Source organism: Erinaceus europaeus, chromosome 9 (assembly GCF_950295315.1).
Source record: "Erinaceus europaeus chromosome 9, mEriEur2.1, whole genome shotgun sequence".
Taxonomy (NCBI): Eukaryota; Metazoa; Chordata; class Mammalia; order Eulipotyphla; family Erinaceidae; genus Erinaceus; species Erinaceus europaeus.
The window spans coordinates 110,902,570-110,919,423 of NC_080170.1; the positions used below are offsets into that span (position 1 = coordinate 110,902,570).

At 43.9% G+C, this 16,854-nt stretch overlaps 1 protein-coding gene across 7 annotated transcripts in view; it reads right to left on the reverse strand.

Annotated features, from left to right (window-relative positions):
- The window catches only part of ST6GAL1 (ST6 beta-galactoside alpha-2,6-sialyltransferase 1), a 147,265-nt gene that overhangs the window by 12,439 nt on the left and 117,972 nt on the right, over positions 1-16,854 (reverse strand). For 5 of the 7 annotated variants that reach the window (XM_060198535.1, XM_060198533.1, XM_060198532.1 and 2 more), the window contains 2 exons: positions 10,221-10,869; positions 2,458-2,555 (listed from right to left, as the gene is read on the reverse strand). In XM_060198535.1, the coding sequence (XP_060054518.1) occupies positions 2,458-2,555; positions 10,221-10,818 (696 nt within the window). In that variant the 5' untranslated portion in view covers positions 10,819-10,869. Of the gene's footprint in view, positions 1-2,457; positions 2,556-10,220; positions 10,870-11,333; positions 11,420-16,581; positions 16,654-16,854 lie in introns of those variants that run through there. The other 2 variants (XM_060198537.1, XM_060198538.1) reach the window with 2 other exon arrangements.

Genomic DNA, 16,854 nt, shown 5'->3' on the forward strand with positions numbered 1-16,854 from the left:
ACTGCATCTATGGGAGAATTATGATCTTACTTCTTTCTAAAAGTTAGCCTCAGACACAAATATTATCCTTCCTTTCATTGGGTACTAGCCTAGAGATCCCACATGGGCTTGCCATCCCTCCTGGGAGTCCGATATGCCTAGGATTGAGAAAGAAACATGGGAGTCCTCAACAGACTGAGGCAGGTCTCACAGCTTTGGCACTGACCACCAACACCGCTGACAGCACAGCAGACCAAAGGAACTATGGAGCTATACGGAATGCTCCCCACTCAGTAACCCCATTTTACCCCACATCAACCCCCTGCATGGCAACGCCTTCTCTTTTGCATATAGGGGATCAAAGGCACAGAAAGATAAAGCATCTTGCTCAAGATACTTCAGTCAGGAAGTGCTCAAGAAAGAACTACATCTTTTTTTTTTTTAACTCCTAAGCAACCTTATCTTGACCTTAAGTAAGGTTCCAGAAACTTTACAGGATCGAGACTCAGTGCTTCACAAAACATCAGGAAGAGATACCCAAGATGGTGACTAACTTCCCAGTCCAGGAGACTTTTCAGGGCTTTCCCCAACTCCCTCTTTGTATTGCTCCTGACTAATGGTCTTTAGATTTTACCACAACTCCTCAAATGGAGCTGTTTTCCCCCCTGAATTCTCTAGCCTCAAAGTGGGTGGCATGGCGTGGGAAAGTCTACTGCTCTTTCATGGCATGATTCCTCCTCCACTCAGTGAAAATTTTCAAAACTTCCTTTGGTCAATATTCTGTGGGCCACAGGCTCCCTCCAACAATTGCAGAGAAAATAGAAACCCTCTCTTCCTCCTAGTGAAAACCATCTCCAACTCTAACAACTAAGAATTCCCTCCTGCTGTACTTAATCCTCACCTGGGTTTGGCATTAATCCCCAGCACTTCTTCAGGAACTGGTGACTATCTCCTGTTTTTAGAACAGTTAGTTTCTTTCTCTCCCTCTCTCTCTCTCCCTCTCTCTCTCTCTCTCTCTCTCTCTGTTTCTCCTCACTGATTCAAGTTATTTTATTGTGGTAAAATACATACAACATAAAATGTACCATTTTTAGAAGCTAGAGAGGTGACTGACTTTTAAACATGCTCAGTGCTCATTCTGTCTCATCTAAAAGTTGAAAGAAAAAAAAAAAACCACAAAACAAAAAGGATCATGGGATCTTCATCCTCTCAAGTTATTGCTCTATTTTTCTCCGGCCCTTCAAAGTCAGATTTCTTTAAAGGAGGAACTGCCCACAAGGCCTCCTCTACTCCCTTCTCCATAAACTCCCACCAGGCTGCTGATCTCATCAGGTTCCCAAACAGCTTGGGAGTTTCCTGAAGATCGGGCCATGAAGAGAGATCATTGTGTTCAGGAAACAATGCAGGAGCCTCACGATAATGCACCGGGACAGTGCCAGAAGGGCATGTATGATGCTCTGAATAATTAAATCCAAATCCCAGGAGTAATTTAGACCCAGGAAACATGCAGTGTCTAAACCAGGGGTGGGAAATCTTTTTTCTTTTTTTTTCTCTCAAAGGTCATTTGGGTATTTATAAACATCATTTGAAGGCCACAAAAATTACCAGTTTAAAAATGAGCACTTAATGTTGCTATGGCCCACTTGAAGTTTCCTTGGGAGGGTCAGACCAAATAATTTCACAGGCCACATATGGCCTACAAGCTGGATATTCCATCCTACTGTAAGTAGGCACTGCCATAAAAGCACCTAAGGGCTCACATGTGTACTCAGGGAAAGGAAGAAGAAAAAAAAAGACAAATATCAGTGGTTGTGAGGCAAGTGGGTTTGCAGCCCCAAATGCTTTTTGTGATGCACGTGCAAGCCAGCTTTTCCCACTAATTAAAGTCATTAATAGACTTGTGGTGAACATATTTCTCAAGCTCTCATTAGTCTTGAGAAACCAGCATGTGCTACCTAGAAACCATGGAGGAACTCAATTATCTGGAGGGGGAAGGGGCTCATTAGGTCATACATAAATTCTTAGGCTGTATCACTCACTCACACACACACTCACACACACACACACACACACACACACACACACAGAGTCATGTGATGATGGTACCTTCTCTTATGTAACATTTACAGCTTAGAAAGCACTGCCCACATGGATTGCCTCACTGTGTCTTGACAAGTTTCCACACCCCCTTAATATCCTCTGCTCCAGAGTCACTCAAGCAGTCTTCTGGTTCTCAGCCAGCACCATTGACACAGAACTCCACTTTCTCTGGACCCTTCCAGAAGGGCAGATTGATGCCAAAGGGGTTTTAATGAACACCTCACAAGAAGGGATCATGGGGTTGCTGTCTTCTGCTGTAGAATTCCTTTCATGAGCTGCATGAAGCAGGCAGCCTTGTTGAGCCCCTAGTAGACATGCCTCCCTCAGAGCCCAAGTGTCTGCTCTTCCCTCCTGGTCTACAACAGAAGGAACACTTACCTGGGAATTCATCAAGCGAACAGTGGTCTTCGTGCCCACATCTTGCTGGAAGTTGGCTGTGGGGGCTCCATTAAACCTCAGGACTGCATCGTGATCATCTGTACACCACAAGGAAGCAGGAAGGAGGTTAGGCATGCTGTGAGAGAGGACAGCAGAGGGCTCTGAACTCCAACTCCATCAGGACCCAGAGAGAGAAGAGGAAAATGGAAGGACATTGCAGAGGGGGTGGGGGAAGGGAGTAAATAGCATAACGGTCATGCAAAGAGACTCTCAAGCCTGAGACTCCAAAGTCCCCTGGTTCAATCCCCCGCACCACCATAAGAAAGTGTTGATCAGTGCTCTGGTGTAAAAGGAAAGACATTTGGCTATAATAATACGGATAAGTGTGACTTGGAAAGGGAGAGGAGATGGGACCTTGGGGGACAGGGGGGCAGGGAAATATATACAAATATAGACAGATAGTTGTAGAAATACTAATGAGCTTAGGAGAACTGCTGCAGCTTACAGTGGAGGGAATGGGGACACAGAACTCTGGGAATGGTGTGGAGTTGTATCCCTATTGCAATTTTGTAAATTAATATGAAATCACTAATAAAATTTAAAAGAGAGAGAAAAGGTCAGCAGGGAGGAAGGGCCAGAAGAAAAAGAGGCAGAAGAGGACTCTTGCCAATGTTTATTCTGTGCTGTTACAGAGGGGGATTTCTTTATGGTGCAATTAGAAGTTCAGAGACTGAGGTGAGTGCCTGTCTATACAGTCACTTCAGGAGACAGGGATGTCATCACCATGACATTCCTCAGACCCAGTCTGTGATGTCTGTTCTCCAATGCATGGCAGAAAAGCAAACAGAGCCAACATGCTGCTTACAAAGGAATCACTGTTCTTGTCAATGGAGCAAAGCCAAATGATCTCTGGGTGTTACTGGTCATCTCTTCTACAGAACAGTGAAGAGGGGGCCAAGTGGTGATGCACCCAGTTAAGTGCACATAGTAAGAAGTAAAAGGACCCACACAAGGATCTGGGCTTGAGCCCCCACTCCCCACCTGCAGGAGGAAAGCTTCACAAGTGGTGAAGCAGGTCTGCAGGTGTCTTTCTCTCTCCCTCTCTATCTCCCCCTTCCCACTCAATTTCTCTGTCCTATCCAATAAAATGGGAAAAGATGGCTGCCAGGAGCAGTGGATTAGTAGTGCAGGCACTGAACCCCAGCAATAACTCTGGAGGTTAAGTAATTAAAAATAAAAATGAAGATACTGGGACGGGTAGTGGCGCACCCAGCAGAGTACCCATGTTACAATGTGCAAGGACCTGGATTCAAGCCCCCAGTCCCCACTGGCATGGGGAAAACTCCACAACAAGTGAAATAGTGTCTCTCTCCCTTTATCTCCCCACTCCCTTTCAGTTTCTCTGTCTCTAGCCAACAAATCAATAAATAATACTATATTTAAAAATAAAAAAAGCAAAAGAAAGATATAGTAAGTTCCATCTTAGCCACTAAGGCAAATTCCCAGAGCACCCTGAAAAGCTTGTAGTGCTCAGCAAATGAAAGCGATTCACGGGGTATGTGTGTGTGTGTGTGTGGGGGGGGGGACCAAGACCTTTCCCTAAATGGCAGGTAGCATAGATGGTCAGATGGACAGGATGGTGATAGCTTTCTAACAATGTAAAAGAAGTTCTTTGTCAGAAGCAATGTCCATCCAGCTGAGATCAGATCATTCTTTCAAAATAATCTATCCACTTCTATGATTCTAGTCTCTTGTCCTTAAAAAGGTTTAAGCAGAGGAGTTGGAGGGGTATTTATCCATTATCAACCAATCTGATGGGAGCAGATGACTTTTAATTAATGTATTATATTAGTAGTAATATTTTAGCACTGCTCAGTTCTGGCTTATAGTGGTGCAGGAGATTGAACTTGGGAACTTGGAAGCCTCAAGCATGAACACCTTCTGTATAAACAGTATACTGTCTCCTCTGACTTTGAAGATTTAGTCCACCCCTAAGATCCTAGGAAAGGTCATCACAATTGCACTTGAGCTTGATGACTAAAATATGCAAACATCTTTGATGATCAAGTCCAAACCTTCATTGTCCTGCTTCTCTCCACATGGTTTGGTCTGAAGGTTTCCTCACTCACAAAATGTGGCACCAAGATGAAGTAGATGAGCATTTGGCTCAATATAAGATGATCTGGAAAGAGGTAGCCCATAAAATTAAGAGATTAAAAGTTTCTCTCTATTACAATTTTAGTGTGTGTGTGTGTGTGTGTGTGTTAAAACTCAGAGATTTAGACAGCAAATTCACAAAGAAATGCAAACTATAAATATCGAAGTCTGTATTTCTAAGGCAAAATTTCATTACAGTGGATAGAAAGATACTTGAGATGTTCATGGTTTAAATGTCATTGGATTATAGATGTGTACGTGGGGCAGGAGGCATTTCCTTACAAAACTCAGATGATGACAGGTTTCATCAGGATCACTCACACTGGTTTCCAGAGACCAGTAGTAACCATAGTAGAAATGCAGATTCACCAAAAACATCACCTAATCAACTCTCTCCTCTTATAGAAGAATGAGCTTTTAATCTCAAGAGTCTCAGTAGAAAAGAATGGCAAAGTTCAAATGGAAGAACCTAGAGTTAAATAAAAATAACTTTCTAGATGGAGGAGACAGCATAGGGGTCATATAAACATCTTGAATGTCTGAGGCTTCAAGGCCCCAGGTTTAACCCCTTGTACCACCATAAGCCAGAACTGAGTGGTGTTCTGATAAAAATAAATCTTAGCCAACAGGACCATTTACAATGTCATGGGTATAATTTCAAGAAATCAACAAGGAATGAAGCAACACCCCAAAATGTGCTATAGCAAGGTGGCATAACCACCCCTGCTTCTAATGTAGCAATAGGAGTACAGACTCTAATCCAAAGAGTAGAGACCGTTGGGGAATTGTCATCTTTATGAGAATATAGCCAGCAAGAGGGAACTAATAATCCAGCCTCTCTATTTTCCATTCTTCTGAATTCTATAGTTTTAAAGTCAGAAAGGGCTGCTTGCAAGGGGTTGAGAATTTCAGACCCAGGCAAAGAGGCAGCTGCAGTTACTGCAGGGAGAGACCTGACCTCACTCTTAGTTTCAGACCAGTAGGTCTACTCTCTAGTCCCCAATAAAAGCTGGAAGGTATGGAAGTCCAGTGGAATAATCCCAAATTTCACATTCCTAGGACAGAGTCAAACAGACAACAGCAGAGAGTAAGTGTGGGCAGGCAAATGGAGAACACAGAGTATACGAAGCTTAGGATAGGCTCTGGGTTTGGACCATTAAAAAAAAAAAAAGGAAAAACCAGAAGATACTAGACACTTCTGTGTCAAACACAGTGCTTAGAGCTGCAGACAAAGGTGGTGAGCAGGGAAAACATGGCTCATGCCTTCAGACAGTCTAGAAGGAGACTGACAGCCCATCAGTACAATACTCATGTGTGCTTGGGATGATTACACACTGTCATTCGTGCTATGATGCACAGGCTGAGCTAATAGATGCCCTGAAGGGATCTCCTTCAGAGACAGCAGTTATTCGGGGAAAGCAAGAGACAAGAGCCCCAGGAACAGTCAGACATAGACGGCCTGGGGAAATAGGCTCCAGCATAGGACACAGCAATGCCCTGACCCACAGTTTATTCTATGGGGGAAGCAAATCAACCAAAGAAGAAAATTTTGAAACAGGCCATTTAATTGGACTCCTAAAGAAAAAGGGTAGGGGATGGACAGTGGTGCATCCGGCAGAGTGCACATATTACCATGCACAAGGACCTAGGTTCAAGCCCCTGGACCCCACCTGCAATGAGGAAGCTTCACAAGTTGTGAAGCAGTGTTGCAAGGTGTCTCTCTCTCTCCCTCTGTATTTCTCACTATCCAAAATAATAAAATATTCAGATACAAATTAAAATCACAAAAAAGAAAGGAGATAGACAAAAACATCTAAGGATGTGTGTACCCTAATGTTCATGGTAGCTCTATTCACAGCAGTCAAAACACAGAACCAGCTGAAACATCCATCAGCAGATGACTGGATAAAAAAGCTGTGGGACAATATAGACTCAATGGAATACTACTCTGCAATTAAAAAGGATGCTGTCCTATTGCTGGGGACAAAATGGATGGAACTAGAAATGATGATACTAAGTGGAATAAAGAAGTAAAGGACAACTACCAAATGGTTTCACTCATATATGGAACACAGATGATTAGAGCAAACTTGCAAAGAAAAAAAAAATATATATATATATATATTATATATCCTTGTGTGATCCGGGAGGTGACACAGTGGATAAGGCTTTGGATTCCCAAGCATGAGGTCCCAAGCTCAATCCCCGGCAGCACATGTACCAGACTTATGTCTGGTTCTTTTTCTCTCTCCTATCAGTTCTCATGAATAAATAAATAAAATCTTTAAAATATATATCTTAACTGTCTTTTAGATTGTGTGATATGAATCAGTATAGGCAGCAGGCCAAACCCTACCATTCCCATAGCTGTAAAGTGTCACCTGAAACACAGTCAGGTCCAGCCAGTTAGTGTCTGGTTGCCCTGCATTGCGAGACAGAGTTGAGTCGTTGGGCAAACACTATAATTTCACAACTGAAAATACGTGCCCTCTGGGTCGTTACGCAAACTGTTTGCTGACTCCTGATAACTGCCCTCTCTCCTTTACAACTTGTCCCACCAATCCTCATTCCCCTTTTCCATTTCCTGTCCTTTTTGTTGTTGTCACTGGAGCTTCACTACTTTGAGACACACACCCCCCAACAGAAAGAGATGAACAGTGTCAGAAGGAGAAAGGGGAAGCTGCCCCCAGCGCAGTGTGGGATGGGTTGGAGCCTGAATCACATACATGTCAAAGGAGGTGTACTCAGAAAGAGAAGGATAAATACGGGATGATCTCACTCCTAGAAGCTGAAAAATAAGAACAGAAAGGAAAACACAAAGCAGAACTTGGGCTGGGTTTGGTGTAGTGCACCAAAGTAAAAGGCTCAGGTGAGGGGAATGGGCTTTCTGGTCGTGGAGCACAATGGCGGGAGGAGGACCTAGGCTGGGGGTTATAGACTGTTTTGCAAAAAAAACCCAGAAATTTTGCATATGTACCAGGAACTGTAAACAATCCCCTAACAAAAAATTAATATTGTTTAAAATGAGAATTAAAAAAAAATCTATATTTTGCAAGGATAAGTACTAAAAATAATTTTAAGTGACTGACCCATTAGCTCTTTAGTGGGACTATTGGAAAGACAGCACGTGTATGCAATCTCTCAGGTCAATAATTTGCAATGGACACACACACAAAGGCACAGGCTATATTCTGCTTTGATCTTCTAGCCCTAGCCCTGAGGCCATCTGCCTATCACAGGACAGCACCTGTCATGTCATCTGCACAAAAGTCTTGAGAGCAGCCCTGTCTGTAAGAGCAAACAATGAGGAGACACCCGATGGTTTCAGTAGTCGGGAAGAGGCTGGAAGAATTTCAGGTGTAGTGGTTGGTCTTGGCCTGGCCCATTGCCTGGAATTCAGAGGCCTTCAATCAAGGGCCTTTCCCTCCCTTCCCTTTCCTCTTTATATTCCTGAGTTCCTGTTTGGTATTGTTGAAGAACCCATGAATAAATCCAAGAAGAAATGAATGAATGCCTCAAAAATTTGTAAGGCTAAACACTCAGAGGAAATAACTTTATAAAAAAGCAGGACATTCAACATCTTGCACGTAATTGCTACTGTATTTCAGGATGAAAAGTTGCCCCGTGGATATACACACTTAAAACCATAACTGCTGTCTTTAAAAAAAGAAAAAAAGTAATTTTGACTGATGTTTACTTAAGTCACTCCAAACTTTTAATCACTCCAAACTTTAATAGAATGCATGGAAATAAAGGTTATGAAAATCAGAGTTATCAGCTATGTCTCAAACATCAGCCTAACTCCAGCCAGGTCACCAGTGAGGGACAGCTTGACAAGAAAAGAATAAATTAACATGGTGTCATTGTAGAGCCTAAGTGGGGAAGAAATTTCTTTGCATTTCAAACAAAAGATGAATTGCATTTGGCTTCTAGAAAATAAAGTCCAAAAGAAACTAGAAAGCAAAAGAAAAGGTGGTCACTTGGCTGCTGTGACTAATACCTGCTGCCTACTTGGGGGGGTACAAAATGTGATAACACCCCCTTCCATTCTGCTCAAGAGAATTCAATTCAGGTCCACTCATTGTGAGAGCCTGTGCTTGGTTCCAGACCTTTTTGTGGTTTTTTTGGTTGTTTTTTTTTTCCTGGCAGTCACATGAAGGACATAAAAGGACTTGACAGAAGAACACTTGTGCTTTGCTTTCTATAGCCTTGTTCATTTCACAATAACGGAAAACATTCTCCCAAAAAAGGGAATTAAGGAGTCTTAAGCGTAAATCTGTAGCTCTGTGACATCCAGGTTTACAAACTTGGAATAGTCTTTCAATCTTTATTAGCTGTGAAAGGTTTCAAAAACAGCAAAGAATGTCGTTATTTTTAACATTTTGGAGGATGACAGACCTCTCTGAGAATCAACTAAAGCTACAGAAACTGTCTGGTAAAATGCACAGACCACATGCACACATGTCACGCAATCTTAAGAATTCCTAGACACCAGGCAGTGGTGCACACAAGGACCTGGGTTCAAGCCCCTGGTCCCCACCTACAAGGAGGAAGCTTCATGAGCAGTGAAGCAGGGTTGCAGGTGTCTCTCTTTTTGCCCTCTGTATCCCCCCCAACTCCCTTCAACTTCTGTTTCTATTACAAAGGAAAAGGGAATTCCTGAACCTCTTCATGTTGCTCCACAGTCCCTACTTTAATAAAGTCTTTCAGTGATTAATTGTTTTTAAAGAGACAACCAGGGGACAGGAGGTGGCGCACCTGGTTGAGCGCATGTTACAGTGTGCAAGGACCTGGGTTCAAGTCCCTGGTTCCCACTTGCAGGTGGAAAGCTTTGCGAGTGGTGAAGCAGAGCACCAGGTGTCTGTCTCTCTCCCTATAACCCCCTTCCCTCTCGATTTCTGGCTGTCTCTATCCAATAAATAAATAAATAATTTTAAAAGAGAAAACTGAAGCTCACCCAGGTAGTTGGAGCCCAAAGATATAATACTCAAATCAGTAAAACCACAGAATTCCAGGACCCAGAGATAAGTAGAGGTGTGTGCTTCATTGACTTCTGAATGTCAATGAATGTTTTGCTTATTGGAAACTTGAGTATGAAATCTTCTGTAGAACATCAAGAATTAAAATGGGCAGAGACAAAGCTATTCTCTGATAACAATGTTGGGAGCTGGGAACCCCTTGCAGCTTCAGCCCAACCTTGGTCACCACCCCCACTTCTGAGCTACGAAAGGTAACTGAGGGGCTGGATGGTGGTGCACCTGATAGAGCACATATGCTATAACTCGGAAGGACCCAGGTTCAAGCCTCTGGTCCCCACCTGTGAAGGGAAGCTTCACAAGTGGTAATATTATGCTGAAAATGTCTCTCTCCCTCTTGATTTCTCATTGCTTCTACCCAATAAATAAAATCAGAAGAAACAAAAATATTTCACCTAAAAAAAATTTTCACCTAAAAAAAATTGAAAAACCACTGACCTGAGCCACCTGCTCTCGTCTCCGGAGCCTTACTTGACACCATATCTCCAGTCTTCCCTACAACCTGTATGCCCAGCTACTCCAAGTGAGTGCACTGGCTGTTAAGATAATGGTGAAACCCCCGAAACCCACCTATTTCTCGGCCCAGTTGGGAGGACTTCAGAGAACCGGCTGATGAGACAACAGCACACCTGCCCCATGGTCCAGCCTTGGTCCGAATGTTCTCCCTGGGCAGGTAGCCCTCCCATTCAGAGGTGTTGAAGGGAAAATCTGTGGCCTCTACCATAGAAACATTCACGTGGTTCCGGAGAAGGCAGCTCAGGTCCTTGGCACTGAACTTGACCCCTGGCCCTGGCCCTTTGTAGGCCACTTTGTACTTGTTCATGTTCTGATAGTTTTTCCAGATCTTCTGAAGCCTGGGGTTAAGGTTTTTGGAAGAGCTCTCCTTGTTCCATACAGGATAGGAGGGCTCTAGCTTGGCCTTAGCTGGTCCCCTAGGGCTGCTGAGGGCCTTGCTGGCCCTGGGAGGGGCCCGGGTGCTGCTTGAAGCTGCAGAACGGGAGCCAGACCCCATGGCCAGATTCTTCAACACCTGGACTTCCTTAGACTGCAGCTTAAGGGAATTGTAGTCGCTCCCTTTCTTCTTCTCCTTCCACACACAGATAACGGCGAACAAGAGAAAGAATAGTACACAGTAACTGAACTTTTTCTTCAGGCTGGTGTGAATCATAATGAAGGATGCATTCAAGGAAACCACTCTGTTCTGGGCAGGAGGACAATCCTAAAAAGAGCAAGACAAAACAAACAAAATATAGGAAATCAAATGACATCAAGAAGATCTATCAGTAGTGGTTAACAAAAGGCGGGATGGTAGCTGAGCAGTGGCTTCAGAATGGCAAGGCTCAAACTCCAGCAGAGTCCTGCCTCCTACCAGGCCTGCAGCCTTCAGTAGCTCTGAAGGCTTTGACTGACTCAAACAGTCCTCAGACAGTAAACACTTGGAGGTTCTCACACCGCTCCTTTTCACTCCCTGAGTCTTAGATGTGTGCTGCCTCATCTCCCTTCTGACTGCAGTCTGAGGTCCTGGGTCAGAAACTACATAACACACCTGGCCCCATGCCGTCAGTTAGGCAAGCCCGCGTAGTGGAGATAGCAACACAAGAACAAGCCGACTTGTCCATCCCCAGAACCCAAATTCCAAGTAGCCTACCTTCCTTCACAAACTTCCAGAAAGAGACCTCTCACCTATGGACAATCCCACAGCCTGCGGGTGCATCTCTCTCCATGGGCTGGAGTGCCAGGTTCCTTTGGGGGAGGCATGCAGCTTCACAACACAGACTTTGGTTTTCTGAGGTGCCTTACAAGAATACTGTCAAGTGGCAGGAAACTGACTCATTTTATAGTAAAGGGTAACAGATCTTGATAAGATACCAGGCATGTGACCAAGTAAGGAAATCAACATACAGATGCATTAAACACACAAGATGTTGGCTCATGCCACATCATTTCACTATGCCACTGTGGTACATGGCTTCAGTGAGTCTAACTGAAAGGCGCATTCTGTGCCTCACAGAGCCCCTGATCGTGGCCAGGTAATGGAGAAGATCTTCTCTATTACCATAGATCAGCAACCTGAAACCCTGAGAGGTTCAAAGAAGTGGTTAGATTCATTGTCAAGTGAATGGTAGCACTGAGGTTCATATCTAAGGGTGATGGATTCCATGAGCCATGTCCTTTCATGGCAGCATATTAAGACCTATTGAAAACTCTGGTAAATGGATTTCACTAAGCAAACAGAAGCTGAAAAGTTCCCTTTATGTTTGGGGAAAGACCCACTTTGTTTTCACAGAATTTATTGTGTAACTGAATGGGAGACAGAAGCACTTTGAACTCAAACAATGTCAGTACCTTTTAGAAAATATTAAATTCTCTGTTAAGAAACTGGGTTCATTTACCATGATGAGTCCATAGCAATTGCTTTGGGAGTTTTGCTAACCCATTAGGGACCTACAATCCTTTCCCAGTGAGACAACTTCTAAGGATCTCAGGAGAAAGAGGCAGGAATACTGAACTGGTTTCTGCCCCTATTCTTAATAACTTGAGTCAAATCACTTAATCACTCTGCACAGAAGTTTCCATCATCATCTGTGCTTATATGGGTTCCTGGATCCAAATGCAACATGTGTGCAGGGGGTAGGGAAGTGGGAGCATTCTTCCGTATGCTATTAATTCCCAGACACCTACAGGGTATCTGATAATTGAACTTAATTCAGCTCAATGCTAAGACTGCCTACAGTCAGCATCAGATTCCATGGACTACAGACTTGGTGTCCCACAACTGTACATCACTTGAAACAGCTAGCCATAGCCAAGGATGCTTGACATCTGTGTTTCCGACCAGCTGGCTACAGGCTAGAGGGTTCCACAACCCCCTCCTTAAACCTCAGGCGCCAGTAGCAAGCTATGTGCCTTTGACTGACAGGTCAAAAATCAGGTCACTATAACTTCCCCCAGTTCAATGGATTTGCTAGCATGGCTCAAAAAACTCAGGAAAATTATTGAGCCACTATCCTGGAGATAGTTCAAAGAATATAACTCAGGTATAGCCAGGTAAAAAGATGACTGGGGCAAGGTATGGGGAGCCATTCTCCTGAATTCTCCATGTTAAAAAAAAAAAAATCCTAGACACTGTCAGAATCCTTCCTCCTTTGTTGTTGTTGCTGCTGTTCCCTCCTACCCAGGGGGAGGGGATACTCATTACACTGGCACAGCTGATTAAGTCACTGGCCACTAGCTACTGGGGCTCCTTACTCCACGGTCGGTCGGGGAGTAGAGGTAAGGGTAGGACCTTTTCCTATGAAACTGGGGCCTTGTGCAGGCAGGAGTCAAATTTGTCATTCAGACAGACAGAGAAAGGAGTGAGAAGGGGGGAAATACTACACCAGCAGAGCTCCATCTCTACCCCATCTCCAGTGTCATGGCACTCTTTAATTCCTCAGTCCTAGTTCCTCACACATGGTAACGCACGCGTTCTACCAAGTGAGCCATTTTCCAGCTCTTACCCCCCACCCTAGCCCAAATTGATTTCTTATAAAAAAAGCATAGCATCTTCATGTTCTACCTCATTTAGTGTGCTGGGAGGATGGTGTTTTGATGGGCCTTGATGTAAGAGAACAGACCCTCAACATGAGGACCACAGGGAGGCAAGGTGGAACCATGAGCAGTGGCCAGAGGGAGCACTGGTCCTGGCACGGCAGCCTGTGCTGCAGGGCCTTCAGCTCCGACTCTCTAAAGTGCCGTCAGTGCTGTTCTTGGAGTTCACCATCAGTACCAACCAGGACAGCATTTCCTACCACTCCAGACCTCAGGAACTGCGGGTTATGGGGAGGATGGCCTGCCTTGGACTGTTGAAGTTTGGGGAGTGAGGAAATGTACACAGAGGGGGCAACAATTCAAACATAAGGTCAGTGAAACGGGGAACAAGGGCTTATTGCATCACCAGAAAACCAAGCAACTTAATTTCAACAGTCATATACTGAAAACAACTAAGCGCCAACCCCCCTCCCTCTAAGGGAGCTGATGAAGGATGGAAAGTGACACTTCTGAATGAGCTATGATGTGACAGGACAGGCACTCTGCTGAGAAACTTCACTTGATCTTTCACAAAGGGACCAATCATAACACACTTACATGATAAAAAATGAAGAAACCAGAGCTGACTAAATTGACAAGGGCTTCTCCAAAGTCAGTATAGCCATTTGGTGCTAGAACTAGCCCTCCAACTCTGGTTGATCTAACTCAAAAGGTCGGTCTTTGCACTCAGGTACAGGCATCCATGAGAATGAAGATGAAAAGTTAGTGTTGAGGGTCAGTAAAATAGCTCATTTGGTTAGCGTGCTGCTTTGTCTTTGTGCAACCCTGGTTCAAGCTTTCTCCCCACCATATTGGAAGAACTTCAGTGTTGTGGTTTTTCACTCTCTGTGTGCCTATTTGTCTCTGTCTCTCTCTACCTGAAAAAAGTTATCCTGATGGATCAGTGACTCACCAGGTACAGCACACGTTATCAAGCACAAGGACTCAGGCTCAGGGACCCAAGTTCAAGTTGCCAGTGCCCCTGCAGCAAGAAAGATTCACTAGTGATAAAGCAGTGCTGTAGGTCTCTTTCTCTTTCCCTATGTGTCTTCCTTCCCTCTCAATTTCTCTATCAAAAATGGGGGGGTGGCCACGAGAAGCAGGAAATCATTATCATTGTGCAGGCACTGAAGCCCAGCAATATCCCGGGTGCAATTTAAAAAAACCATCCTGGAGCAGTGAATCAACCTGCCAATGCCCATATCCAGCAGAGAAGTAATTACAGAAGCCAGGACTCCCATCTTCTGTACCCCCAAAATAATTTTGATCCATAGTCCCAGTGGGGGAGAAGTGATAGGAGAAAGAGGATAAGAGGGCTCTGAACTCCAACCACATCAGGACCCAGAGAGAGAAGAGGAAAGAGTGAGATTTGGATGTAGTAATAGGGTTATGTCTAGTTTGGGAAAAAAAAAAAAAAAAAAAAGACAGGGCAAAAAAAAAAGGGAGGGGGGAATTATATACAAATATAGACAGATAGTTGTTGAAATAATAGATAACCCATATCTGCAACCTTAGGAAAACTACTGTAGCTTACAACAGAGGGATTGGGGATACAGAACTCTGGTGGTAAGAACTGTGTGGAATTATACCCTTGTTGACATGTAATTTTGTAAATCAGTATTAAATCCCTAATAAAATTTTGAAAAATAAAAGGAGAGGACAGGAAAAATCAAAGCAAAAAAGAACGATAGATTTGTGTTGGCCAAGCAGGGCTCAGAAATCAAGGTCCCATGAGAGACAACTGAATCCACCTGTCAATCACAGAAACCCCGCCCACACCACTCATGCCCCTTGCTAGTGTTTATACCTCTCGGGTGGTCCTATGAACCCCATTTAGATGTTATGAGACCCCACACACACACACATAACCCTTTAAGCAGAGCAAATTTCCTTTGTTCCACCCACAGCTGAAAGAATGGAGACGTTGTAAATGTAAGCAATTTTCCAAGTTGAGTAAGGTATTCGGAGATGGTGGAATTAAGACTCAGTAGAGAAACAGGGCTGGGAGGCAGGCAGAACCCAATTTACTGTGTTGGCAGTTGCTGTTCACTTTCCCTCCAGCACCTACTCTCCAAGGCTGAGATTCACAGGAGGAACTGCTGGACAAGGCACAGCAGGACAAGTGACAGTCTTGACTTCTGAGCTTTGTGCCCTTTTATGGTCTCAGGTTACTTCCTCATCTGAGATTTCAGATCAGATCTTCAGGTCTCTGGATATCAGACGTGAAGGTTCCAATGCATCTATTGGCTAGAGATTTGGGTCACAGGTATTTTCAGCTTTAAAGCTTTTCTTTTGTTCTAAGATTTAATTTAATTTTTTTTTTTTTTTACCAGAGCATTACTCAGCTCTGTTTTATGGTGGTGCTGGGGATTGAACCTTGGATCTTTGAAGCCTCAGGCATGAAAGTCTTTTTTGGCATAAGCACTATGCTATCTCGCCCACCTTTAATTTTATTAATTATCTTTATTTACTTAATGGATAGGGACAGTCAGAAATCGAGAGGGAAGGGGGAGAGAGAGAGACAGAGAGACACCTGCAGCACTTCTTCACCACTCAAAAAGCTTTCCCCCTGCAGGGGACTGGGGGCTCAAAGCAGGATCCTTGCGCATTGTAACATGTGCACTCAAGCGGGTGCACCACCACCTGACCCTCTTAATTTATTTTTTAAGGAGAGAAAGGATGAGCCAGAGCATCACTCTGGCAGATGTAATGCCAGGAATTGAACTCTGGACCTCCTACTTTCAAGTCGGGTACTCTGTCTGCAATAGCACCCCGTAGTCTGCAAGACAGTTTATCTCAAGCTGTCAGTAATGAGGGAGGCACTGAAGAAGTTGCATCTAAACAATCTAATTGAAGGAAAAGGAGTAACATTTTTCTCCATAAATTATTTGGGGAAATATGCCAAGTTTTGAATTCTGTTTAACTATTTTATTTATTTTATTTGACAGAACAGAGGTAATTGAGAGGAAGAGGAGAGAGAGAGAAGGAAAGATTAAAGAGAGACACTAGCAGCACTGCTTCACCACCTGTGAAGCTTCTTCCATGCAAATGGGGACCAGAGGCTTGAACCCGGGTCCTTGTGCATGGAAACTCATACACTCAGCCAGAAGTGCTACTCCAAGCAGCTCCCCTCCCTTCCTGCTCCCTGCTGCCTATGTCTAGAGTTTAGCAATGGTTATCTTCCCTGTGGCACCCTGCTACAACAGAGAAACTTCCCGAATCCTTTCTCAGACCTACTGCCACTCAGCACATTAACTGTAACACAGTGAGAACTCAAAAGATAATGTGTGACTGTATCAAAGAATCGTTACTATCCCATTAGACTTCTACAAGAACATACAGTAGCAACTCACATTCTTACCTACAGAATGTTAACATCAGAACAACAGGAAGAACACGCCAGCCCGGTTGAGGCTCCTGTCCCAATCCACTCTTTGCTGCGTGCTCAGAATCAAATGCAGGATCATAGCACACAGGATGAATTGCATAATCAGCTCGAATCTTACATTTATATTTTGCATTTAGAAATAAGCAAACACCTATCTGCTTCCACCCCTACCAAAGCAACCCAAAACAAAATGAAAAAAAAAAAGACCCTGTGCCTTGTCATGGGGCCTGTCACTGCACCTTTCAT